Raw genomic sequence first — 21511 nt, forward strand, 5'->3', positions numbered from 1 at the left:
TATGAAATGTAGGGGGAAGGAAGGAAATGTATGACCACTTATAAAAAATTAATGTGTGAAGATTGTTCTTCTGGAAACAGGAAGGGTATGAATCATGTAATTTGTGTTATTTTAGAGTGTAGGGATACTTAATTGAGGAATTCAAGGTCTAAAGAGATAGGGACTTGTTTTGGATCTGAGAACAGTTTAGTGATCCTGCAGTCACACTATTTCTTTCCTTATTCCTATTCCAGTGCTCCTTCTGCTCCCCTCATTGATAGCCCAAATGGGGGATACCCAGTGCTCACCACAAAGGCAAAAAAGAAACTTGAGAATGTTTACAAAATAAACCACTTAGAACACTGATGAGAGTAGCAGTGGAGAGAAGGATGGTCAGGCCTAGATAGCTGTGAGTGTGGTGTGGATAGGACCAGGAGCTATGTACCATACTCTCCAGTGGTGAATCACTGAACAAGACAGAATTAAGATTATCAGTGAGAACTTGCACTTAATGATTGCTCTATTCAGGAATATCTTATAAAAATTCGAAAGACATCTTTATTCTAGTCAAAAACATCAAGATTAGACTTTAAAAAATGCAGCCAAATTTCATAAAATAAACAAAATTTACAACATTGTTATATTAAAATCATCAATGAGTAACCATTACTACGATTTTAATTATGATACTTCTTTTAGAGATTTAAATAAATATCACCGTGAAGACAGTCATTACTTTTGCAATAATCTTATAGATTTAATTATTGTTATTTAATTCTACGTGTGCACTTTCTACTTTCAGCACTGCAAGTTGCATTTGGATCACTGTATCGAGATGATGTCTTAATAAAGCCCAGTCGAGTTATTGCTATTTTGGCAGCAGCTTGTATGCTGCAGTTGGTAAGTATGCACATTATTTTTTTAAAAAAAATCAGTGTTTTCTTTGTTTCAACATATCTTTCCAAAAATAAAGTTAAGCCTTTATAATTTTAAAATGAAAATTAAATGTATAAATGTATTATTTGTTATAAATCATTTAAAATGCTTAACCAAAAGCAATTTATTATAACTGGGGTGGGGATTTATGTCTGTGTAAAACGAATACAAACTATTTCCATGTCACTCTTTGTATGACTGTAATATGGAAAATATTTACTTGTCTAAGTCCATTTACCTATTTCTATTAATGACTTATTTACACTAGTAAACATATGTTTTCTGATTACTAATTAATTTAGTTCATGAGTTCAAAAAACATGTATGCTACTATGTAAACTTTTTCTTAGTTGTTAAATAATTATGTGTAAATCACATTTATATGTTTTAATCTTAGAATGACAGATTTATTCATTTAAAAAAAGTGTGTTGACCAATATGTCAAATTAGGCATAGAGATCCAAGGTATATAGTCCCTAAATACATACAATTTGTGTGTGTCAATTTTTGAAACAACAATGTAGTCCTACCTTCATGAAGCTCACAGTATAGTATATGTATGTGTGTGTAGAAAGGAAAAGGGTTGATATATAAATCCAAAGGTAAAATAAGAGCTGTCCAAAATTAAAGGTATAAAAATCTTGTAGGATTTAGTAGATCCATAAAGAAAGAATTAGTCATTTTATAACCCAATAGTGTCATAGGAGGATGTTTCCAAATTGAGTCATACATTGTATGAAGAAAGAGGGAGGAAGAGCATTTCAGACATAGGGAACAGAGTAAGCTAAGACCAGAGATGTGAAGTGATGGAGGACTAGAGAATCTAAGAGGAGCATGGCTCTAGCAAAACTGTAACAGGGCTTGTAGAAAGAGAGGCAGAAGACAGATTATGAACTTCCCTCTATATATTCCTATGAATTTATATGTAAGTACTTTTGGAAGATTTTAATAAGAAGAAAGACAAAGTTATGCTTTAGAAAGAATATTTCAGGATCGATGTGTGAAGAATGTATTGAAGAGAAAATGAAAAATGAGTACATTAGAGACAAAAGCCTATGGGGCAGAGTCCAAGTGAAGTCCAAGTTAAAGTAGTTGCAATAAACATGGAGTGGAAAGATGGATAGCCAAAAGATTAAATAAGGATAATCCGCTGGGTAAGGTGACAGATGAAGTGTTAAGAGAAAGGGGAGGAGTCTAGAATGATTGTCAGGTAAGTTTAAAAACCATTTTGTATCAATGTGTTAATTTTTTTAAAAAATGCTTCCTTTTATTTGGCATTTATAACAACTTGCTAAATATCCCTGGTAAAAATTTGATTTTTAAAAATATTTTGATCCTTTCAATACTTATTTCCAATGAAGTGTACTTTATTTTCTAACTTAAGTCGTTTTGGTTTTGTTCTACATTGACTTTCTGCCTTATTTTTGTAATTTACTAATTCTAACTTAATAATATACTTGCATGATGAATGTATTTCAGAAATTTGAATGAAAAGCATCATTATTCTTTCTATATATTAAAGTTTTTTCATTTGAAACCATATAAACATTTCAGATTAAAATTTTAATGTAAGTTGTTTATACTACATTTGTTTTATGGGAATGTCTTAGATATTGATAGGTGTTTTAAACTTTAATAGGAACTCTCTGATAATTCATATTATTTACTTGTCTAACCTGTTACATGGTTAACTGGTTGATTATGTAGAGAGTTCTTAATTTTAAAAGAACAGGCAAGACACACAAAGTGCTGCCAAAGAAATTTGCAAAGGTCCCACAGAGGGGGAAAAATAGAAAACAAAGAGAATAATAATATTTATATTTATTTACCTTATTGCTCTGCCCCAACTTCCATTTTTCAGTTCTAAGTATTAAGTTGAATACTTGGGGAATTTTTTTTTTTGTATTTTTATTGGACTTAAAAAAAATTTAGATTTGCTGCATTTAATGAGTTTTCTTTCTTCCTTTTTTTTAAAAAAACTTTTTAATATGTAAAAGCACATATCAGAACTAATTTTTCCCACATGAAATGGGCCTTTCCAGTGCTTATTTATATTTACAGGATGGTTTAATACAGCAGTGTGGTGAGACAATGAAGGAAACAATTAATGTGAAAACTGTATGTGGCTATTACACATCAGCAGGGACCTATGGATTAGATTCTGTAAAGAAAAAGTGAGTTTACTTTTCTTGTTTTTCTTCCCATTCCACTTCTGGGAATTTGGTTGCTTTGATTTCTTAAGAGAATGTATGTAGAGTTATAAGAAAATAAAAGAATTAAGAAAAGAAAAAAGACGAGGGGGATAGAATCTTATTATTTTAAAAGTCCCTTTTTCTTTTGAACTAATTAGTAAATTCCTCAAAAGTGTTGTCTTTTTAAGTGACCATGAGTGGGTTATACAAGCTTATAAAAACTATGGTCACTCTTTACATTTTCTATTAAAATTATTTAAGGAGTAGGTTTAATAGATATTTTATCAGTGCAACTATTGACAATTTTTTTTTATAACTCTTGAGAATTGCAGAACTCGTTTTGAGATCTTAAAGATATGTGCAAGCCCCATCATAAACTATTTAACACAAACCTGAAATGGTATTTTTTCTTAAGTAGAAATGTTTTTCTTAAGTAGAAATGCTATAATATCAAGGAAATATCTCCTTAATAACTACTGACAAAAGCAATACTAAATTTCATATTGTTAAACTAAAAATTTTGAGCATGTCCTAGCAAGATTAATATTCTGTTTTTATCTGAATTGTAAGACCTACTTGGTTAATTATAAATATATATAATGTAATAATTAAGTATTTTAATTTCAGGTGCCTTGAGTGGCTTTTAAACAATTTGATGACTCACCAGAATGTTGAGCTTTTTAAAGAACTCAGGTATTTGAATTTTAAATAACTTTGTAATTAATATCCTAGAATAATGTTTTTCATTTGTTAAAGTATGTAAGTTATTTTTGTAGAACACAAAACATATTTTTACATCCATGAACTGAAAAATGCTACACAAATTTCTTTTCTTTATAAAATGATGATACTATGTCTATTTTGTTTAACCAATTTTAACAGAAAAATATGTTGCTACTATAGAGAAGTTTCAGTGTTACTTCTGTCAGGCTCTGGAAGAATTAAAAGTTTCTTATATTTCTTAAACTGTATTTGAGAAATTATATTTGAGGAAAATAATTTTAAAATTTTTGCTAAGCCTAATTAAATTAAATTCACAATTAGGTTGCTTTTGAAATTGTTTGTTTATTATCCCCCCTTCTCTTCCCTTTCCTTCCTTCAAAAAATACTTTCTGAATGTCCATTATATATTAATGGTATTCTTTTAAGAGCTATGAGGGATGCAGAAGTGATTATGTCCTTGTTTCTACTGTCAGGGAGCTGTTTTGTAATAGTGAGGCTAAGATATATGATGGGGCTGAGAAATTCAGGGTGGAAATGAACTTTTAAAGGATTTAGGATACAAATGTCAGGAATATGTGATATTCTGGAGGAAATGGTGTAAAACCAAAGATAGCATTGTTTAGCTTCCTGAGATACCAGTTTTGTTGGTTTGGGGGTGGTCGGGGGGACAAGTGAAAAAAAATTTTTTAAATACATTGTGGAATAAGGGAAGTTCAAATATCTTTTTTAATTTTCATTTTAAAACATAGTTTATAATTTTGTTGTTGTTGTTTAATGGCTAGATTTTTTTCCCTGTCAGTGTGAAAAAAAGATAATGTACTTTGTGAATTATTAGTATTACTATATTTTTATTACTAGTATTATTGTATTCAGATAGATTATTAACCAAGATAGGTCTTGGGCAAAAAACTGTTATAGTTTTTAATTCCATTTTTGTTTGATAAAAACAGTTTTTCATTCCACCAGCATCCTTCAGTCTGTGTGTGAAGATTAAGCTCACGCTTCTGTTTCATCTTTTTCAGTATAAACATTATGAAACAGCTTATTGGTTCATCTAACTTATTTGTGATGCAAGTGGAGATGGACGTCTATACAGCTCTTAAAAAGGTATTCACATAATATGATGTACACAAGGATATCCCCTCAGCCTTGCTCATTATAGTGAATACCTGGCAACAGCTGGTATCCAGTGATAAAGGGATGGTTATGAATGCATGAAAAAGAACAGAAGCTACAAATGTTCCTTGACTTGTGATGGGGTTACATCCTGATAAACAAACTTAACATAAGTTGAAAATATCATTGTCAAAAATGCATTTAATACAACTAACTCAATGAACATCATAGCTTAGACTCATCTACTTAAACATGCTCACATTGCATACAGTTATACAAAAATCATCTAACACAAATCCTATCATAAAATAATAAGTGTTGCGTAATTCACGTAATTTATTAAATACTGCACTGAAAATGAAAAAGTCATGGTTTTATGGGTACACTTTGTACCATCATTAAGTTGAAGAATCTTAAATCAACCATTGTAAGTTGGAACTATTTGCTAAAATGTTAAAAAGTATATTTAGGGATTTCATGAGTGATAACTTTATTTTTTTGTTCTTTTCTATCTTAGGAGTACTTTTTGTTTTTTCCCAGAATTTTTTCAACCATAAACATGTTTTTGTTATATCTTTACATAATCAGAAATGTTTCATGTAAAAGATGTTATCTTTTTATATGGTTTTCAGGAATGTTTTCAAAGTTGAGCTTTAGTAGAATTCAACATTTTATGATGAAATTTTCACAAATAATTTTTCTAGTAAAATGTGAAATTATTCTTCTAGAGGCCTACCTGTAATTCATCTTTTTGAAAGGTTTCAACATGTTTTAATCTAATTTTCATAGTTCTGAAGAAATAAATCAGCTGTTATTCTTTTACTACAGTAGTGAGACTCAGAATTCTTATAATGACTAAGTGGCAAAGGCCAGGTATTATGAGTTCTGGCTCACTGCTCCCTTCCAATTACATAATTTTGCCTTTAGCCTTTTGTCCCTGACTTGGAGCACTGTCTACATGTAACATAGTTGTGAAATTTGGGATTGAGACGCCTTCTGGGTTATATGATTAGGATTGTTTATCTCTATGGCAGAGGTGGGATCCATTACTATTTTTCTTAAGGAAGTTTAGTGTGTGGGTTATTCATAAAGTTATAGAAGGTTCATTTCTATCTCTAAACTAAGATAGTATTAATTATTTCGTACCATTACTATTACTGCTTTTATGCTAGTAATGATAAACGCTAACACTTACATGGGATCATCTCCATTAGGCCCCATTCTATTAATTCTTTTAATATCCTATAAGGTAGACACATTATCATGCTCATTTTGCAGTTGAAGAAATTAAGGCCCAGAAAAAAAATAGGCAATTTGTTGAGCTATTAAGTAGCATATCTAGGATATAAAAATCCATACTCTTAACTACTCTGGATACTGTTTCAACAGCAATAAGATAATCCTTTTTCCCGTGCTTAATTTTATTTATTTATTTATTTATGAATGGGATGGGCTCTCACTATGTTGTGTAAATTGGTTTCAAACTTCTGGGCTGAAGCAATCTTCCTGCCTTTGCTTCCCAAGTAGCTGGGACTACAGGCATGTGTCAATGTACCTGACTTTGATTCTTTAGCCTTACATAGTATTTAGTGAAATTGACTTGTTAATTAATGAATAAGTTAGCATAAAGTTGATGATATGCATAAAATAAGATTTATTTAACACATTAATCTAAGTTGTATCCATGACCATAAATTTTAGGGACTAGCTTACTTCTTGACACAAGCACATTTGGCTTTTATCATTGGACTATGATTAATGCCATGATGAATTTAAAGCTGGTAAAGATGTCATATAATAGTTATACTTTTTGTTTGTTGCTTATAAAAGAGTAAATTTAAAATTTTAAGGTGTTATGTTTAAAGGTGGGAGCAGTTTGAAAATATAATAACAAAATGATGAAATCAAATGTTTTTTCTTTTTTTTTAAACTCAGTGGATGTTCCTTCAACTTGTGCCTTCTTGGAATGGATCCTTAAAACAGCTTTTGACAGAAACAGATGTCTGGTTTTCTAAGCGGAGAAAAGGTATGCCTAAAATTTAAAGAACTTATCTTTATTTTAATGGAACTTATTAAAACTGGGCCCTGACTTGTTTATAGACTTAATTTAGATCTGGAGAGGACCTTAGCAATTATCTAATTTAGTCTCTTAGTTACAATGAGAAAATTGAGGTTAGATTAATAAAAATGCCTTACCTATGGTTATCCCTAAAACTGTTCTTTCTCCCATTGACTCACTAACAGATCGTGGTTATCAAATTCATTCTTTAGTTTAATCACATTGAATTTTTCTATAACCGATTATCCTATCTATTGGCAACAATTCTAAAACATGAGAGGCTATGGACAGGCTTCTGTGTGTGTAAATTCCGAATTGGCTAGGTACATGTGTGCTATCTGCATTTTTGGAGAGGGGGAGCTTCTGTATCTTTTATCAGATTTTCTTAGGGAAATTATTCCAAAATTGATTCAGATCAAATGCTAACAAGGTCTAATATGGGTAGAAGGAAGTATATAATGTATTTATTTTTTAGTTTGCTAAAATAAATCTAGGAAAAAACTTCTAATGGCCCCCAGGTACAAAAAAAGTAGATAAATAATAATCCTTTGTTCTTCATTTTCTTAGCATACTATCATTTTTGGTCGTGTATGGCCATCTTTTTGAGGTATTTTTAATAATATATTGAACCTCCATGAACTAATTTTAATTTTTTCCCTGTAGAGTGTACTTCAGTGTCCTTTTGTTTTTCTCCTTTTAAGTCCCTCTTACTTTCCCCAACCGCTACATTGAATTTTGTGTTTATTTTTCTTTTGCTTTAAACAAAATTTTGCCACTTTATGCATATATCTCTTGAGCTATTAAGTGGCAGCAGATCTAGGAAATAAAAGTGCAAGTCTTTACATATATGAATATATGTCTTAACATAGTAGTGTGCTAATGAGCTGACTCACTGAAAAACCAATCCCTGATTTGTAGCAAAGTTTTCCATGGCCAAAATTCTCTTCACATGGCTGATTTCTAGCTACCAAAATAACATCACTGAATGCAGAGTTGGAAAGAGAGGCACACAGCTCCTGTGAACTAACATGAGCCAGCTGCAGCGTACCACTGGATAATATACCATTTTGTTTTAGTTGTTATGAAACTACTTCATATTGTGTCTTAATTTTCATTTCCTTGTTAACTAAAGAGATTAAATGGCTTGTATATGTTATATTAGTCATGTTTTTCCTTTTCTATGAAATTATGAAATGTATGAGTCTTTTTCCTTTTTTTTGACATAATACATTCATTTTGTTTATTTAGTTTTTTTATGTGGTGCTGGGGATGAAACCCAGTGGCCTCATGCATATTAAGCAAGTGCTCTACCACTGAGCCACAACCCCAAGCCATGATTTGTAGGTAATCTGTATGTATTTTTTTAATATTTATTTTTCAGTTCCAGGTGTACACAATATCTTTATTTTACATTTATGTGGTGCTGAGGATCGAACCCAAGGCCCCACACATTCTAGACAAACATTCTACCACTGAGCCACAATCCCATCCCCTTCTTTATGTGATATTGATAACCAATCATTTGTCATAAATTCATTTTACATTTATCTTCCAACTTTAGATTATCCTTCTGCTTTCTTAAAGATGTCTTTTGATGAATAGAAGTTTGTTTTTTGGAGGGGAGGTACCATTTAACCTAGGGATAATTTACCACTGAGCTATATCCCCCACCTTTTTTTTTTAATTCAAAGTATAGTTACTTTAATAGGTTTACCTTATTTCTATTCTGAATTGACTAATTGCCTTTGGATTTTTAAAAATTTATTCTAATTTGTTATATATGACAACAAAATGTAATTTCAATTCATATCACACAAATATAGAACAATTTTTCATGTCTCTGGTTGTACACAAAGTAGAGTTACACCTTTCATGTTTTCATACATGTACTTAGGGTATGATGTATGTCTCATTCCATCGTCCTTCCTACCCCCGTGCCTCCCTCCCCTTTGCCCTATCTGAACTTCTTATATTCCTCTCACACTGCCCCCCAATCCCCATTATGAATCAGCCTCCTTATATCAGAGAAAAAATTCGGCACTTGGTTTTTTGGGATTGATTTCAGTTCATTATATTCTCCAGCTCCATCTATTTACCTGCAAATGCCATGATTTTATTCTCTTAATTTTTAATTTTTTATTATTAATTTTTTTAATAATTTTTAATTATTAGGTCAGGTCTGAGTTGCTTAGGAACTTGCTAAATTGCTCAGGCTGACCTTGATCTTGCGATCCTTCTTTCTCAGGCTCCCAAACTGCTGGGATTACAGATGTGCTCCACTGTACCTGACAAATGTTTCTTTTGTTGTTGGTTTTTTTTTTTTTTTTTTTTTTTTTGGAGTACTGGGGATTGCTTGGCACTTGCTAGGCAAGCACTCTACCATTGAACTACATCCCTAGCCCTGAATAGAAGTTCTTTATTTTAAAGTGTGGTGTTCTTTTGTCTTATTTAAATAAATTTTATAGAATTATTTTATGTAGTCAAATTTCCTAGCTCAAAGCCAGATAAATTATTCAAGCTACTGAACTAAAAAATGTATGAAAGACCATATCAATAAATTCTAATGATTTACTTGAAGAACAAAATATTAAGTTTATATATTAAATTATATTTCAGTGTTACCTTGTGGCAATTAAGGGAGGATTAGAAAAATTATAGAGGAGGAAAGTATAGGAAAGAATTTAAATAAAACACAGAATCTAGAGGTGGAGAAGTTAGAAGGACAAAAGGACTTCATAGAAACAGTAGTTAATGGATAAATGTTGCTATAACTTCATGCTCACTTGTGCTCCTGATTAATCAAACACAACAACCCATCAATAAGAGAAACTAATCTCCAGCCCACCTGGCAGAAATCAGAATAGGAAACTATGGTCCATTTCTGTTTTTCCCACCCCAGAATCTTCATTCCAGTCACAATGTGTAACAGTATACAATATAGAATTTTCAGAGAGATATTTATTGCATAAAGGAAAATATATGTCTAATGCCTTTGTTTTTCTGTGAGGTCTTTATAAAAGTCATTTCAAACAGTTTTCAAAATTAGAAAACATACTTAGGAAATAGAGAAAAATCACTTGTCCTTTTGCCCATTATAGATTGATATATCTCTTTTAAGTTTTATTTGACTTTCCACTATGTGGATCAAGATGAAAAGAAACAACAGAAATTTCGGAAAATTTGTATACAGTTACACCTCAGTATTGCTATTGAATTTGAATGATACAATTAATATAGTGACATGTTGGCCAGCAAGAAATTTTTATTTCTTGTTTATTTTTTGTTTCCATGAATTAATTTTGGGGGCTTTAGAGTTTATAGTGTAACAGGGGGTAAAGGCTTGAGAAAGTACTTAACGTTTGATTAACTCTCCAGAATTACTTCCCAAGGACTGAACACTCCAGTGAAACTAGAGCCCAGAAGATTCAATTGAGGGTTTTTCACAAGATACTCCAGACACAGAACACCTTTTGGGAGTATTCTAATATGTCTCAGCAAAAATAAGACACTGTCATTACAGATTTGCAACTCATGGGTAGTATTAATTTATTACTAAAATAAGCAAATAAGCCTATAACCTTGAAGGAAAGGCTCCATGGAATAATTACCAGTTTTTTATGAGACAGATTAGATTTTTATAACTTGCTTATGTGACAGAGTAACTGTAAAAACATTAATGATATTCTTAATACACCCCATGAAATTGCACAGTTAATTCAGCATATGAACTAGAACTGTTTTCATTATAGAAAAAGGCAGAGAAATAAATCCACTCACACACCTATTGTGTAAATAATCAACGTTAACTATTAATTTTTAAAAAGTATAATACTTTCTTTTCTGCTCTGCTTGATTCTTGGTAGATGCCGAAGGAATACAAAAAAAAAAAGGTATGAAAAAGTTTGAAAATTGTGAAAATTCTTTTTATTAGATGTCTTTTCACAATTTTCAGGAAAACTATTTCTGTGCAAAATACTTTTCTAGTTCACAGAAAACTTGTGTTTCATGGCTTGAGATATAATAGTCTATAATAGCAGCTCTCATCTCTTATATTTATCCTTATTAGAAACAAGGGTGAATGTAAGCTGGAGCTTATGCACCAAATTAATTCATGTTTAATAGCAATACCTAAACATTTTCTTCACATTCGTGAAAGCACATTGAAATGCAATCAAGAGTAATTTTTTGGAATAACCTTAAATTCTCCCTAAAATTAAAAAAAATATATTCATGTGCTTCAGAGACTGGAATTATTTTAGTAATAAATTAATACTACCTATGTGTTGCAAATCTGTGATGACAGTGTCTTTTTTTAATTGATTTTATTTTAAATACACAACAGTGGAATGTATTACAATTCTTATTACACACATGGAGCACAATTTTTCATATCTTTGTATAAAGTATGTTCATGCCAATTCATGTCTTCATACATGTACTTGTTTTATTTTTTGCATTACAATTCTTATTACACATATATACCACAATTTTTCATATCTCTGTTTGTATATAAAGTAGGTTGACACCCAATTCGAGTCTTCATACATGTACTTTGGATAATGATGTCCATCACATTCTATCATCCTTGCTAATCCCCTGCCTCCTCCCTTTCCCTCCCTTGAACAGTGTTTTGTTTTTGCTGAGAAATATTAGAAGACTCCAAAAGGTGTTCTGTGTCCTAAGAATCTTATGAAAGACCTTCAAGTGAAGCTTCTGGGCTTGAGTTTCACTGGAGTGTTCAGTCCTTGGGAAGTAATTCTGGAGAGTTAGTCTAAACCTAAGTACTTTTCTCAAGCCTTTACTCCCTTGTTGCACCACAAACTCTAAAGCCCCCCCAAATTAATTCCCAGGCCAGCAGTCTGACTAGGACCAAAGTTAATTTTCTGGGACTTTGTCTGAATCTCCCCAAGTTTTTATCCTCACATGTTAGTTTTATAAAATTCTTCGAAACTTTGAAATAACTAATTTGTATTTTAAGGACTGTGTATGTATGTGTGTTTGTGTATCCCTGTCCACAAAGACATTTAGGGATAAAATAATAGGTTTGAAAATAATCACTTATTTTGTTTTTTCAATAGATTTTGAAGGTACAGCATTCCTTGAAACTGAGCAAGGGAAACCATTTGTGTCAGTGTTTAGACATTTAAGGTTACAGTATATTATTAGTGATCTGGCTTCTGCAAGGATTATTGAACAAGATTCTCTAGTACCATCAGGTAAGAGAATATGATGAATTTATGATTTTAAGTAATGTTTTTCTGATTTTAACAACAATATATATCATAGAAAAGAATAATAAACCAAATAAGAAATTAACCTAAATTCAAAAGTGGTATATATATTTTTTGCACCAGTACAATTATACCGTATAGATAATTTTCTATGTTCACATTATATATTGTGGGTGTTTTCCCATATTTCATTAAATATTCTTCAGAATAGTTAAATGACTAGTGTTCTGTAATATGGATATTCTTTAATTTAATTATCAATACACTGTTTTGGATCAGACTTTTAAAAATGACTTTTGAGCCAGGCACAGTGGTGCATGCCTGTAATCCCAGTGGCTCTGGAGGCTGAGGCAGGAGGATCAAGAGTTCAAAGCCAGCCTCAGCAAAAGTGAGGTGCTAAATAAAATACAAAATAGGGCTGGAGATGTAGCTCAGTGATTAAGTACCCCTGAGTTTTAAAAAAATACTTCAGAAGTATTTAAAATTCATAACTGCTTTTTCTATTAATACTACTTAAATGTGCTTATTTTCTGTTTTTTCTTTCCATCTAAGGTTTTAAACTTCATGTTGAACCAGATAAATTATCCTTGCTAATTATAATTTCAATTTTTTGAAACCAACTACTGATTTCATTTTCAAAGTTAAATCTCTAATGTTTCAGAAAGATTCAGTTTAGTAATACATAAGGATATAAGAAATACAAATACAGCATGTATTGAACACCAGGCCCTAGCAGTGATTTAATATTAGATGCCAAAGACAATTATACCCATTTCAATTTTACTTCCTTTTAAGTCTCTTTAGAAATGAATTTTAAGGGTTAGGGATATAGCTCAGTGGTAGAGTGTGTACCTGGCATACACCAGGCCCTGGATTCAATCCTCAGTAATGCAAAAAAAAAAAAAAAAAAAAAAAAATCTGTTCTAAAATAGTTTAATTTAGGTGTATGTATGATGCAGGTGGATAATCTTTATATTTTTTGGAATTCATGATGGGCACAGATATTTCTAGTCTGAAATATTTTATTCAGTATAAAATAATTTAGATTTTTATTCAGTCATGTTTTTCTGACTTATGGGAGAAATCTTTTTAAAAATTTTATAAAATACCCCATCCTACAAATATAAATCTGCAAATAGATTTTCCTGTATGTCCAAATAAAAGTTGCAGTTTTAAATGCAGAGTATAAAGTTACATACCACAGTGCTTGTGAGGGGACAGAAATTGGTCATATTATTATTAGCTCATATTATTGAGATAAATTACTATATGCTCTGAGTCGGAAGGTATCTCAGCTTTGAAGTAAATGGAAATAATTTTGACTAATCAACCTAATATTTATTGATCATTTTTCAGAAATAGTGCCAAATGTGTTAACATTAATAAAAGTTATACATTCATCAGTCTAGGGAGATTTTATATCTGTTTACCATCTTTAAGTCAAAAATTTAGAAATGCCACTAACCTATCTTATTACTGTTCCTCCCAAATCTTTCTAGTATTTGCCCGGAATGTCTGGGTCAACAAAATCTCAGAATATTCTATCTCTTCCCTCCATTTATTTCATTCTACCAGAAGATATTTTCTCTCTGGGTAGGACTTCATCTCTCACACCCTGCTAATAAAAGCCTGATGGTCATGGTCCTAATTCTTCTGTGTTCATTCTTTCTGTGATCTGGCCCTCTGTCCTTCTTTTCCTGAATCTAGTGATTTTTCCACATTCGTTTAAGACTTGGTCACTTGATTTAATATCTTCCTGCTGCCCAGACCATAAACGATATACTTTTCCTTTCACTTACACAGCAAAATTCTGGGCAAGTTAGGAATGTGATTTTTTGTTTGTTTTTTAAAATCTGTAAATATAGGCCATTAGATTTTTAAATGATATGGTTCCCATTTCCTTTGTTTAAGACAAGGGAATAATCTAAATTAATTTCTTCTAATTTATATCATTTATTTGTCACTGGGGATAGAACCCAGGGGTGGCCTGCCACTGAACGACATCCCCAGCCCTTTTTAAATTAATTTAATTTCTTAAAAGTTTGAGGCAAGTTCTTGCTGAGTTGCTGAGACTGACCCTAAACTTGGCAAGCCTCCCATCTTAGCCTCCTGAGTAGATGGGATTATAGGCAAGCATCCCCATTTCTGGTGAGTCATAGTTTCTTGAAGGCTTTTTCAGAATCTTTCTACCCAATATTCTGTCAAAAAGGATTTTAGTATGCCCACCTATATTCCTAGCAACTCAGGAGGCTGAGGCAAGAGAATCACAAGTTCAACGCCAGTCTTGGCAGCTTAGCAATACACTGTCTCAAAGAGGATTGGGGATATAGCTCTGTGTAGATCACCCCTGGGTTTAATCCCGGATATATTAAAAAAAAAAAAAAAAAGACTAGCAAATTCTGTCTAATGACTGCCCTCTGGAGATATGACTGCATATAAGCATATTAAAAACTGTAGGAGTGGGGTTGTGGCTCAGAGGTAGAATGCTCACTTACCATGCATGAGGCACTGGGTTCAATCCTCAGCACCACATAAAAATAAGATAAAGATGTTGTGTCCACTATAACTGAAAAAAAACTATGTAAAAGAACCTGTTTCACTTATTTTCATCTTATATTGTACCAGATTATTTTTCTGCCCTGTTGTAATAATTTAATAGTGCATTTCAAGTTGTGTTCCATTGAGTTGTTTTTGGAATCCTGCTTTTAAGACATAGGTCCTACAAGCTTTTAGCTACCAGTGACAAGATTTAAAGTTTGACTTTTCACTCTTTCAAACTGGAAAGACAGGAGGGACAAAAATATGCACTCATGTTTTTAATTTGTTAAAATGTTTTTGGTTTTAAAGGAGATTATACAAAGTTTGTCAATTTAAATGTTAAAAAACATTTTCATGCAATATCTCTCACATGATACTGAGAATATATATGTGTAACCCTTTCATTCCAATTTTACAAATCATTCATGATAGGCCATAGACACAACTCATTAGTAAAATTATCATTTTAATGGATAGGAACCAGCATTTTACAGTAAAACAAAATTTAAAAATCCAAATGAATTGCAGATATATATGTGTGTGTACTGAGTCACATAAAATTTGTCATGAGTTTACCTAGGAAGATAAATTGTCATAAACATTTAGCAGTTATGCCTTTTAATAATAGCAAGAATATTATTTTGGGGCACTGAAACATTTAAAAATGTGTTTACACCATGTTTTAAGGAAGCATACAGTAAATCATTGGAACTCATCTGGATCCCACCCCCCTCACCCCATAACCCACAGTGCTAGAGATCAAACACAGAGCCTCATACATGCTAAGCAAACACTATACCACTGAGGTACAACCCCTGCCCTGGATACCTTCATTAAGTACAGACTTAGAAAGTGAAAATCCAGATTTTAATTGCACTGGTGTTTCTCCCCTCCTTAAGGTAAAAATTAAGAACTTGAAAGAAAAATAGTCATTCTTTTTCTCTCTTCCAACCCCAACCCCCCTTTTCCCATTTGTGGTCCTAGGGGTCAAACTCAGAGACCCTGCACATTCTAGGCAAGTACTCTACCACTGAACTATATACTATATACACTCAGCCTACAAAAACAACTCTCTGGTTTGGGGAATAAAATAGCAAAAAGATAAATATAGTGCTAAGCAATTCTACTTTTATTTTATTTTTTAAACCTTTTTTTTCAGTTGTAAATGGACACAATACCTTTATTTTATTTATTTTTATGTGGTAGTAAGGATCGAACCTAGAGCCTCACATATGTGAGGCAAGTGCTCTACTGCTGAGCCAGAACCCCAGCCCCATTAATCTATATTTTTATCTAAATAACTAAAATTTCAACTTGTCCAGACTTGTAAAAAAAAAAAATTACATGCTTATTATTAAAGAAAATCTCGGGTTGGGGTTGTGGTTCAGCGGTAGAGCGCTCGCCTAGCACATGCAAGGTGCTGGGTTCAATCCTCAACATCACATAAAACTAAATAAAAAAAAATAAAGGTATTCTGTCCAACTACAACTAAAAAAATTTTTTTAAAAAAGAAAATCTCTAGTTATAAATTTAATAATAATTAGAATAAGCTAAAGTCTTGTGTGTATGTGAGAGAGAGAGTGTGAGTGTGTGACTAAGGATTGAATCCAGGGCCTTATGCACTGAGCTACATTCCCAAACTTTTTTATTCTTTATTTGGAGTCAGGATCTCCCTAAATTTCCCAGACTGGCCTAGAACTTTTGATCCTCTTGCCTCAGCCTCCCAAGTCACTGGGATTACAAGAGTATACCACTGTGCCTGGCAAAATGTTTTATTTTTAATGACAGTTATATAAATCTAATATTCCAAAATTATTTTTTAAGTAATCATTTTTCACTTGCTAATTTAATGGTGGCTTATTTTAAAAAAAAGTTAATTTTTACTTTTTGGTAATTTAATAAAGGAAAAATTCATTATTCAGTTTTCTGTTAAAACTTTTGTAAAACAAAGTATTGTTTTAGAAATTATTCTCACAAATGAAAATTAACATAAGCTGTGAAAAGGAAACCTTTTAAACTATTAAATGCAAGAATTAATAACTTCTAATTAATAACTTTTAACTAAGGATTTAAATTCTAATTTAAGTATATGTAATCTAAGTAGAATCTAGACTGAGGCAAATTTGGATGAACTTTACCACTTAAAAGATCATTAAGCCATATTGTTACTGCACATTTGTAAAATCTAAGATACTTGCTTTTTAAATTACTATTTTAAAATTTAGAAATAATAACAATTCTATCAACTACTTAACATGTTTAAATCCTGTATGTCCTTCCATTTTTATTTATTTTTAATTACTTAATTAATGTTTATGCTTTAGAATGGCTATCTTCTGTATATAAGCAGCAGTGGCTTGCTATGCTCCGGGCAGAACAAGACAGTGAAGTGGGGTAAGTATATTTCATTTTATTATTGTTCATTAAAAAAATAATAATAAACCTTTTAACCAAGTGTGCTAGCATACACTTGTAATCCCAGCAACTCAGGAGGCTGAGGCAGAAGGATCACAAGTTCACAGTCAACCTGGGTAAAACTTAGTGAAGACCCTGTGTCAAAATAAAATTAAGAAAAGTCTGGGGTATAGCTCAGTGGTAGAGCACCCTGGGTTTAATCACATGTACACAAATGTTGGATAGATAGGTAGGTAGGTGGGCAGTTAGATAGAGGAAGGGGGGAAGAATGGTGGAAAGAAGAAGGGAGGAAAGGAAGAAGGGAAGAAAGGGGGAAGGGGAAGAGAGGAAGAGGAGAAGGAAGGAAGGAGAGAAAGAAGGAAAATAAAGAAATTGAGCTGATGATGTAGCTCAGTGATAGAGCCATTCTGGGTTCAATTCCCAGTACCGTAAAACCATTTTGGGTTTTTTTTGTGTGTGTGTGCTGGAGATCAAACCCAGAGCCTCTTGCATGCTAGGCAAGCACTCTACCACTGACCTATATCCCTAGTCCAAAAATAATATTTTCTTTTTGCTTCGAATTTTTAAATGTATTCATTATATTGAAAAATCATTGCTGTATTGAAGTAGAGAAAAGATATGTAATCAACTTTTATTCTTATATACATTATCAATCTTTTACAAATTTCTGGTCAGTTAAAATAGTAAATAGAATGTTTGAATTGTCACTTGTTATGTTAGTAAAATTGAATAATTCACATACCTTTTCACCTATTATGATTTCCTTTTAACATTGAAATATTACTTGGAATGATGCTTTCATAAGTTTATTTTTCATACTTATCTATAGATAAAGCTGATTTTCATATTTGTGATAGTATTATCAACTTCTGATTAATAAAAAGGTTTTGAAGATCTTTGAGTCTAAAATGAATTAAATCTATCTGGTTACAGGTATTTCCCCCTACAGAATATTTATGCACTTTCTTCATTTTAAGGGAAAGAAAATAACCTTTTCTTTAAATTTGTAGTGCTTTGCAGTTCACATAAGTACTTGCACATTTATTGTGTGTTCCTTATGCTAGCTCCTTGAAATAGTGTGAAAGACTTTCACCTGTAAGTATATAGAAGAGGCCTCAAGAAGTTTAATTTTTTTGACCCTAATATCTTTAGCCATTTTTATATACAGAAGAATTTCCTAAAATAATGGTCTATTTATAAGTTCATATCTAAACAATAAGTATGAGGTTATTATCATCCAGGGTTTTGTTGGGGTTGTTGTTTTATTTTGATTTGGGAAAAATGGGATTATAAATAAAATAAAAACTAAATAATAACACTTCATTATTTTGTATGTTCAGCTTTAAATTTTTGGATATTCTTTATTTTTCAAAAAATTTCTCACTTTTATCCTTACTGAGGTTAGTAAGAGTCTTACCTAAGTGTCTGATTTTCTTGACCTCAGAATTATGTGTATAGAGACAGGGATATAGCTCAGTGGTAGAGCAGTTGTCTGACATGCATGAAGTTCTGAGTTTAATCCCCAGTACTGAAAAAAAGAAGTATATGATTATATTGCCATTGATGATATATTCTATTCTGTGGGTTTGCAGCATCTGCCCACAGCTGCGGCATTGCTAAAGTGAGGAAGGCAGTGTATTTCCTGGATACTAGGTTATACTAGTTAAATCTCCCTCCAGGGTCCTTTTTGTCCAAACTCACTTATGTATTGCCAAGAGGATTATTTGTCTAAAACAGAAATATAGTTGTGTTACTTCCCTGCTTAAATGTGTCCAGGACATTCAGTACTAATGGTTAAATAATTATCATTGCTCAAGATTATTGAGACTAGATATTGAGATGGGTCATTATGTAATTTTGTCCACTATCATGTTTGCAATATTTCATAATAAAAAGTTGAATAATAATAAAACTAACATCTGGGAATTTTACCTACAGGAAAAGTTGAAACTTTAATTAGCCTGACCCCTGGCAACCTTCAGCAGTCTATCTCAGATGCCTTTAGCTTCATCTGTCCTTCTGTTCATCTTATATTCCAGCTGCACTAAATTCTTTCTCCATTTATATTCTATTCTTCACTCCCTTTTTTATATGTAGCCTACTGTTCCTTCTGCATGTATTCCTTCCCACTGTGCAGATAAGCCTCCCACCTCCACTCCAACACAAGTCCTACTAAACACAAACACTCTGTCATGATCTCCCCCTCTACTCTGGGCAATAAATCTGTGCCCTTGTGGTTTTAACATAGCGTCTCTTTCCACATTATTATGATCATTAATTATGTCCAATTATTTACTAGGGTGCAGTACTTGGACATGAAGAATATGTCTTATTTACATTTATTTATTATGATTATATATTACGTTTCAGTTTCTAGGTACTTTATATGTAAACTAATGAATATAGTATATTTTATTTGGAATACCAAAATAATAATAATGCCAACTTAAAATCACAAGGTTTCTCTCAGTTAACTAAAGTTTTTAAAGTAAGGAATAAACTGAAGGATAATAGATAGTATTATACAGCTTTTTTTTCTATGACAATGATTTTGTAGAGTTATACTAAATGAAACTGGCTTACCTATAAAATAAGTACTATCAAGTGATAGGTAATAATTAGGTCACATCTTATAAAAATAATAGATTTTAATTTCTTTTACTTAGCAATTAGACTTTTAAGCATTATATTTTCCTGGTAAACAGCATTTTCATATTTTCCCCCTTTTCTCTGATTTGGCTGAGCCCTAATAAAAATAAATCTAGAAGTCAGGGCAAAAGTGAGACATTGAAGAATTTTGATTTTTTTTAGCAAGGTAATGGACTAAATTTAACCAACAAATTCTCAATTCTTTTTTATTTATTTATTTATTCTTTTGCAGTGCTGGGGATTGAACCCAGGGCCTCATTATGCTAGGCAAGTGTTCTACCACTGAGCTACACTCCACCTCCAGCCCAATACATTCGTATTTTTATCTATACATGTCCCCCCCCCCGCAAAAAAAAAGTGTGTGTACATATTTAAATCAAGTAGTGAGACTTTTTGTTTTATTTATTTTTAATTTTCTAATTTTTATTTTATTTATTTATTGTGATACTGGGGATTGAACCTAAGGTACACTGTCACTGAGCTTTATCCCCAGCCCTTGTTCTTTTTAACTGTTTGCAGCTCTTTTTCAATTACCAGTTACCTATTTTCTATGGAAGTTCTTGTCTTATGTATGTTTTTAGGCCTCAAGAAATCAATAAAGAAGAACTAGAGGGAAATAGCATGAGATGTGGTAGAAAGCTTGCCAAAGATGGTGAAGTAAGTATGGGTTGTGATTCTTAAATTTTTCTCATACAGATAGTTGAGAAAGTGTGGTTCATTGAACTATTTTTTGTACTTTCATATGTTTTCAATTCTTCATAATAAAAACTAATAGAACAAATGTCTGGGAACTCTATAACCATAATGCACTTTGTATATCCATCATGATACCTACTATGCTTATGGAGAGCTTATTTGATAATTCTAGTAGTATGTTGTCCTAGGCAATGAGTTTCAGCTACCATGCTCAGTGGTAAATTACACAGCCTTGCATGAGACTGTTGAACTTAAATTTGGGATCCAGATAAGAGATTTGAGAAGAGGATCCCACAGCAATTCAGAAATCAAGATAAGGAAGTAAAATGAGCCAGGCATGGTGGCAAGTACCCATAATCCCAGCTACTCGGAAGGCTGAGGCAGAGGGATCACCAAATCAAGACTAGCCTGGGCAATTTAAAAAGGCCCTATCACCCCTAAAAAAGAAAAAGGGAAGTTATGTGGGAACATTACATAGTCTTAAAAGTCATTCTGTTTTTTAATTACCCTAAATCAAAGATAGTCAAACCCTTTGATTGCTAACTACATTAAGAATCACCTTTTTTGAGGCTGGGGTTATAGCTCAGTGGTAGAGTGCTTGCCTAGCACATGTGAGGCACTGGGTTTGATCCTCAGCACCCCATAAAAATAAATAAATGAATGAAATAATTGTATTGTGTATTTTATTGTGTAAATGTATTTTAAAAATTATCTTTTTGCAGTGGCACATAGCTGTAAGCCTAGCAGCTCAGGAGGCTGAGGCAGGAGGATCCTGAGTTCACAGCCAGTCTCAGCAAAAGTGAGATTCTAAGCAATTCAGTGAGACTATGTCTCTAAATAAAATACAAAATAGGGCTGGGGATGTGGCTCAGTGTCAAGTGCCCTTGAGTTCAATCCTCAGAATCACCCCCCCCCAAATTACCTTTTATCTTACCATGATGTATGTGTATATGCATATTTATAAATATTTAAAATAA

General features: G+C 32.1%; 1 protein-coding gene across 1 annotated transcript in view; it reads left to right on the top strand.

Annotated features, from left to right (window-relative positions):
- Positions 1-21511, top strand: part of Gmcl1 (germ cell-less 1, spermatogenesis associated) — a 46468-nt gene that overhangs the window by 9181 nt on the left and 15776 nt on the right. Inside the window, exons 4-11 of the mRNA XM_026405112.2 lie at positions 782-879; positions 2977-3089; positions 3735-3800; positions 4853-4937; positions 6882-6972; positions 12084-12221; positions 17099-17168; positions 20420-20495. Coding sequence (XP_026260897.2) covers positions 782-879; positions 2977-3089; positions 3735-3800; positions 4853-4937; positions 6882-6972; positions 12084-12221; positions 17099-17168; positions 20420-20495 — 737 coding nt within the window. The remainder of the gene's footprint in view (positions 1-781; positions 880-2976; positions 3090-3734; positions 3801-4852; positions 4938-6881; positions 6973-12083; positions 12222-17098; positions 17169-20419; positions 20496-21511) is intronic.

Source organism: Urocitellus parryii, chromosome 12, assembly GCF_045843805.1.
Source record: "Urocitellus parryii isolate mUroPar1 chromosome 12, mUroPar1.hap1, whole genome shotgun sequence".
Lineage (NCBI taxonomy): Eukaryota > Metazoa > Chordata > Mammalia > Rodentia > Sciuridae > Urocitellus > Urocitellus parryii.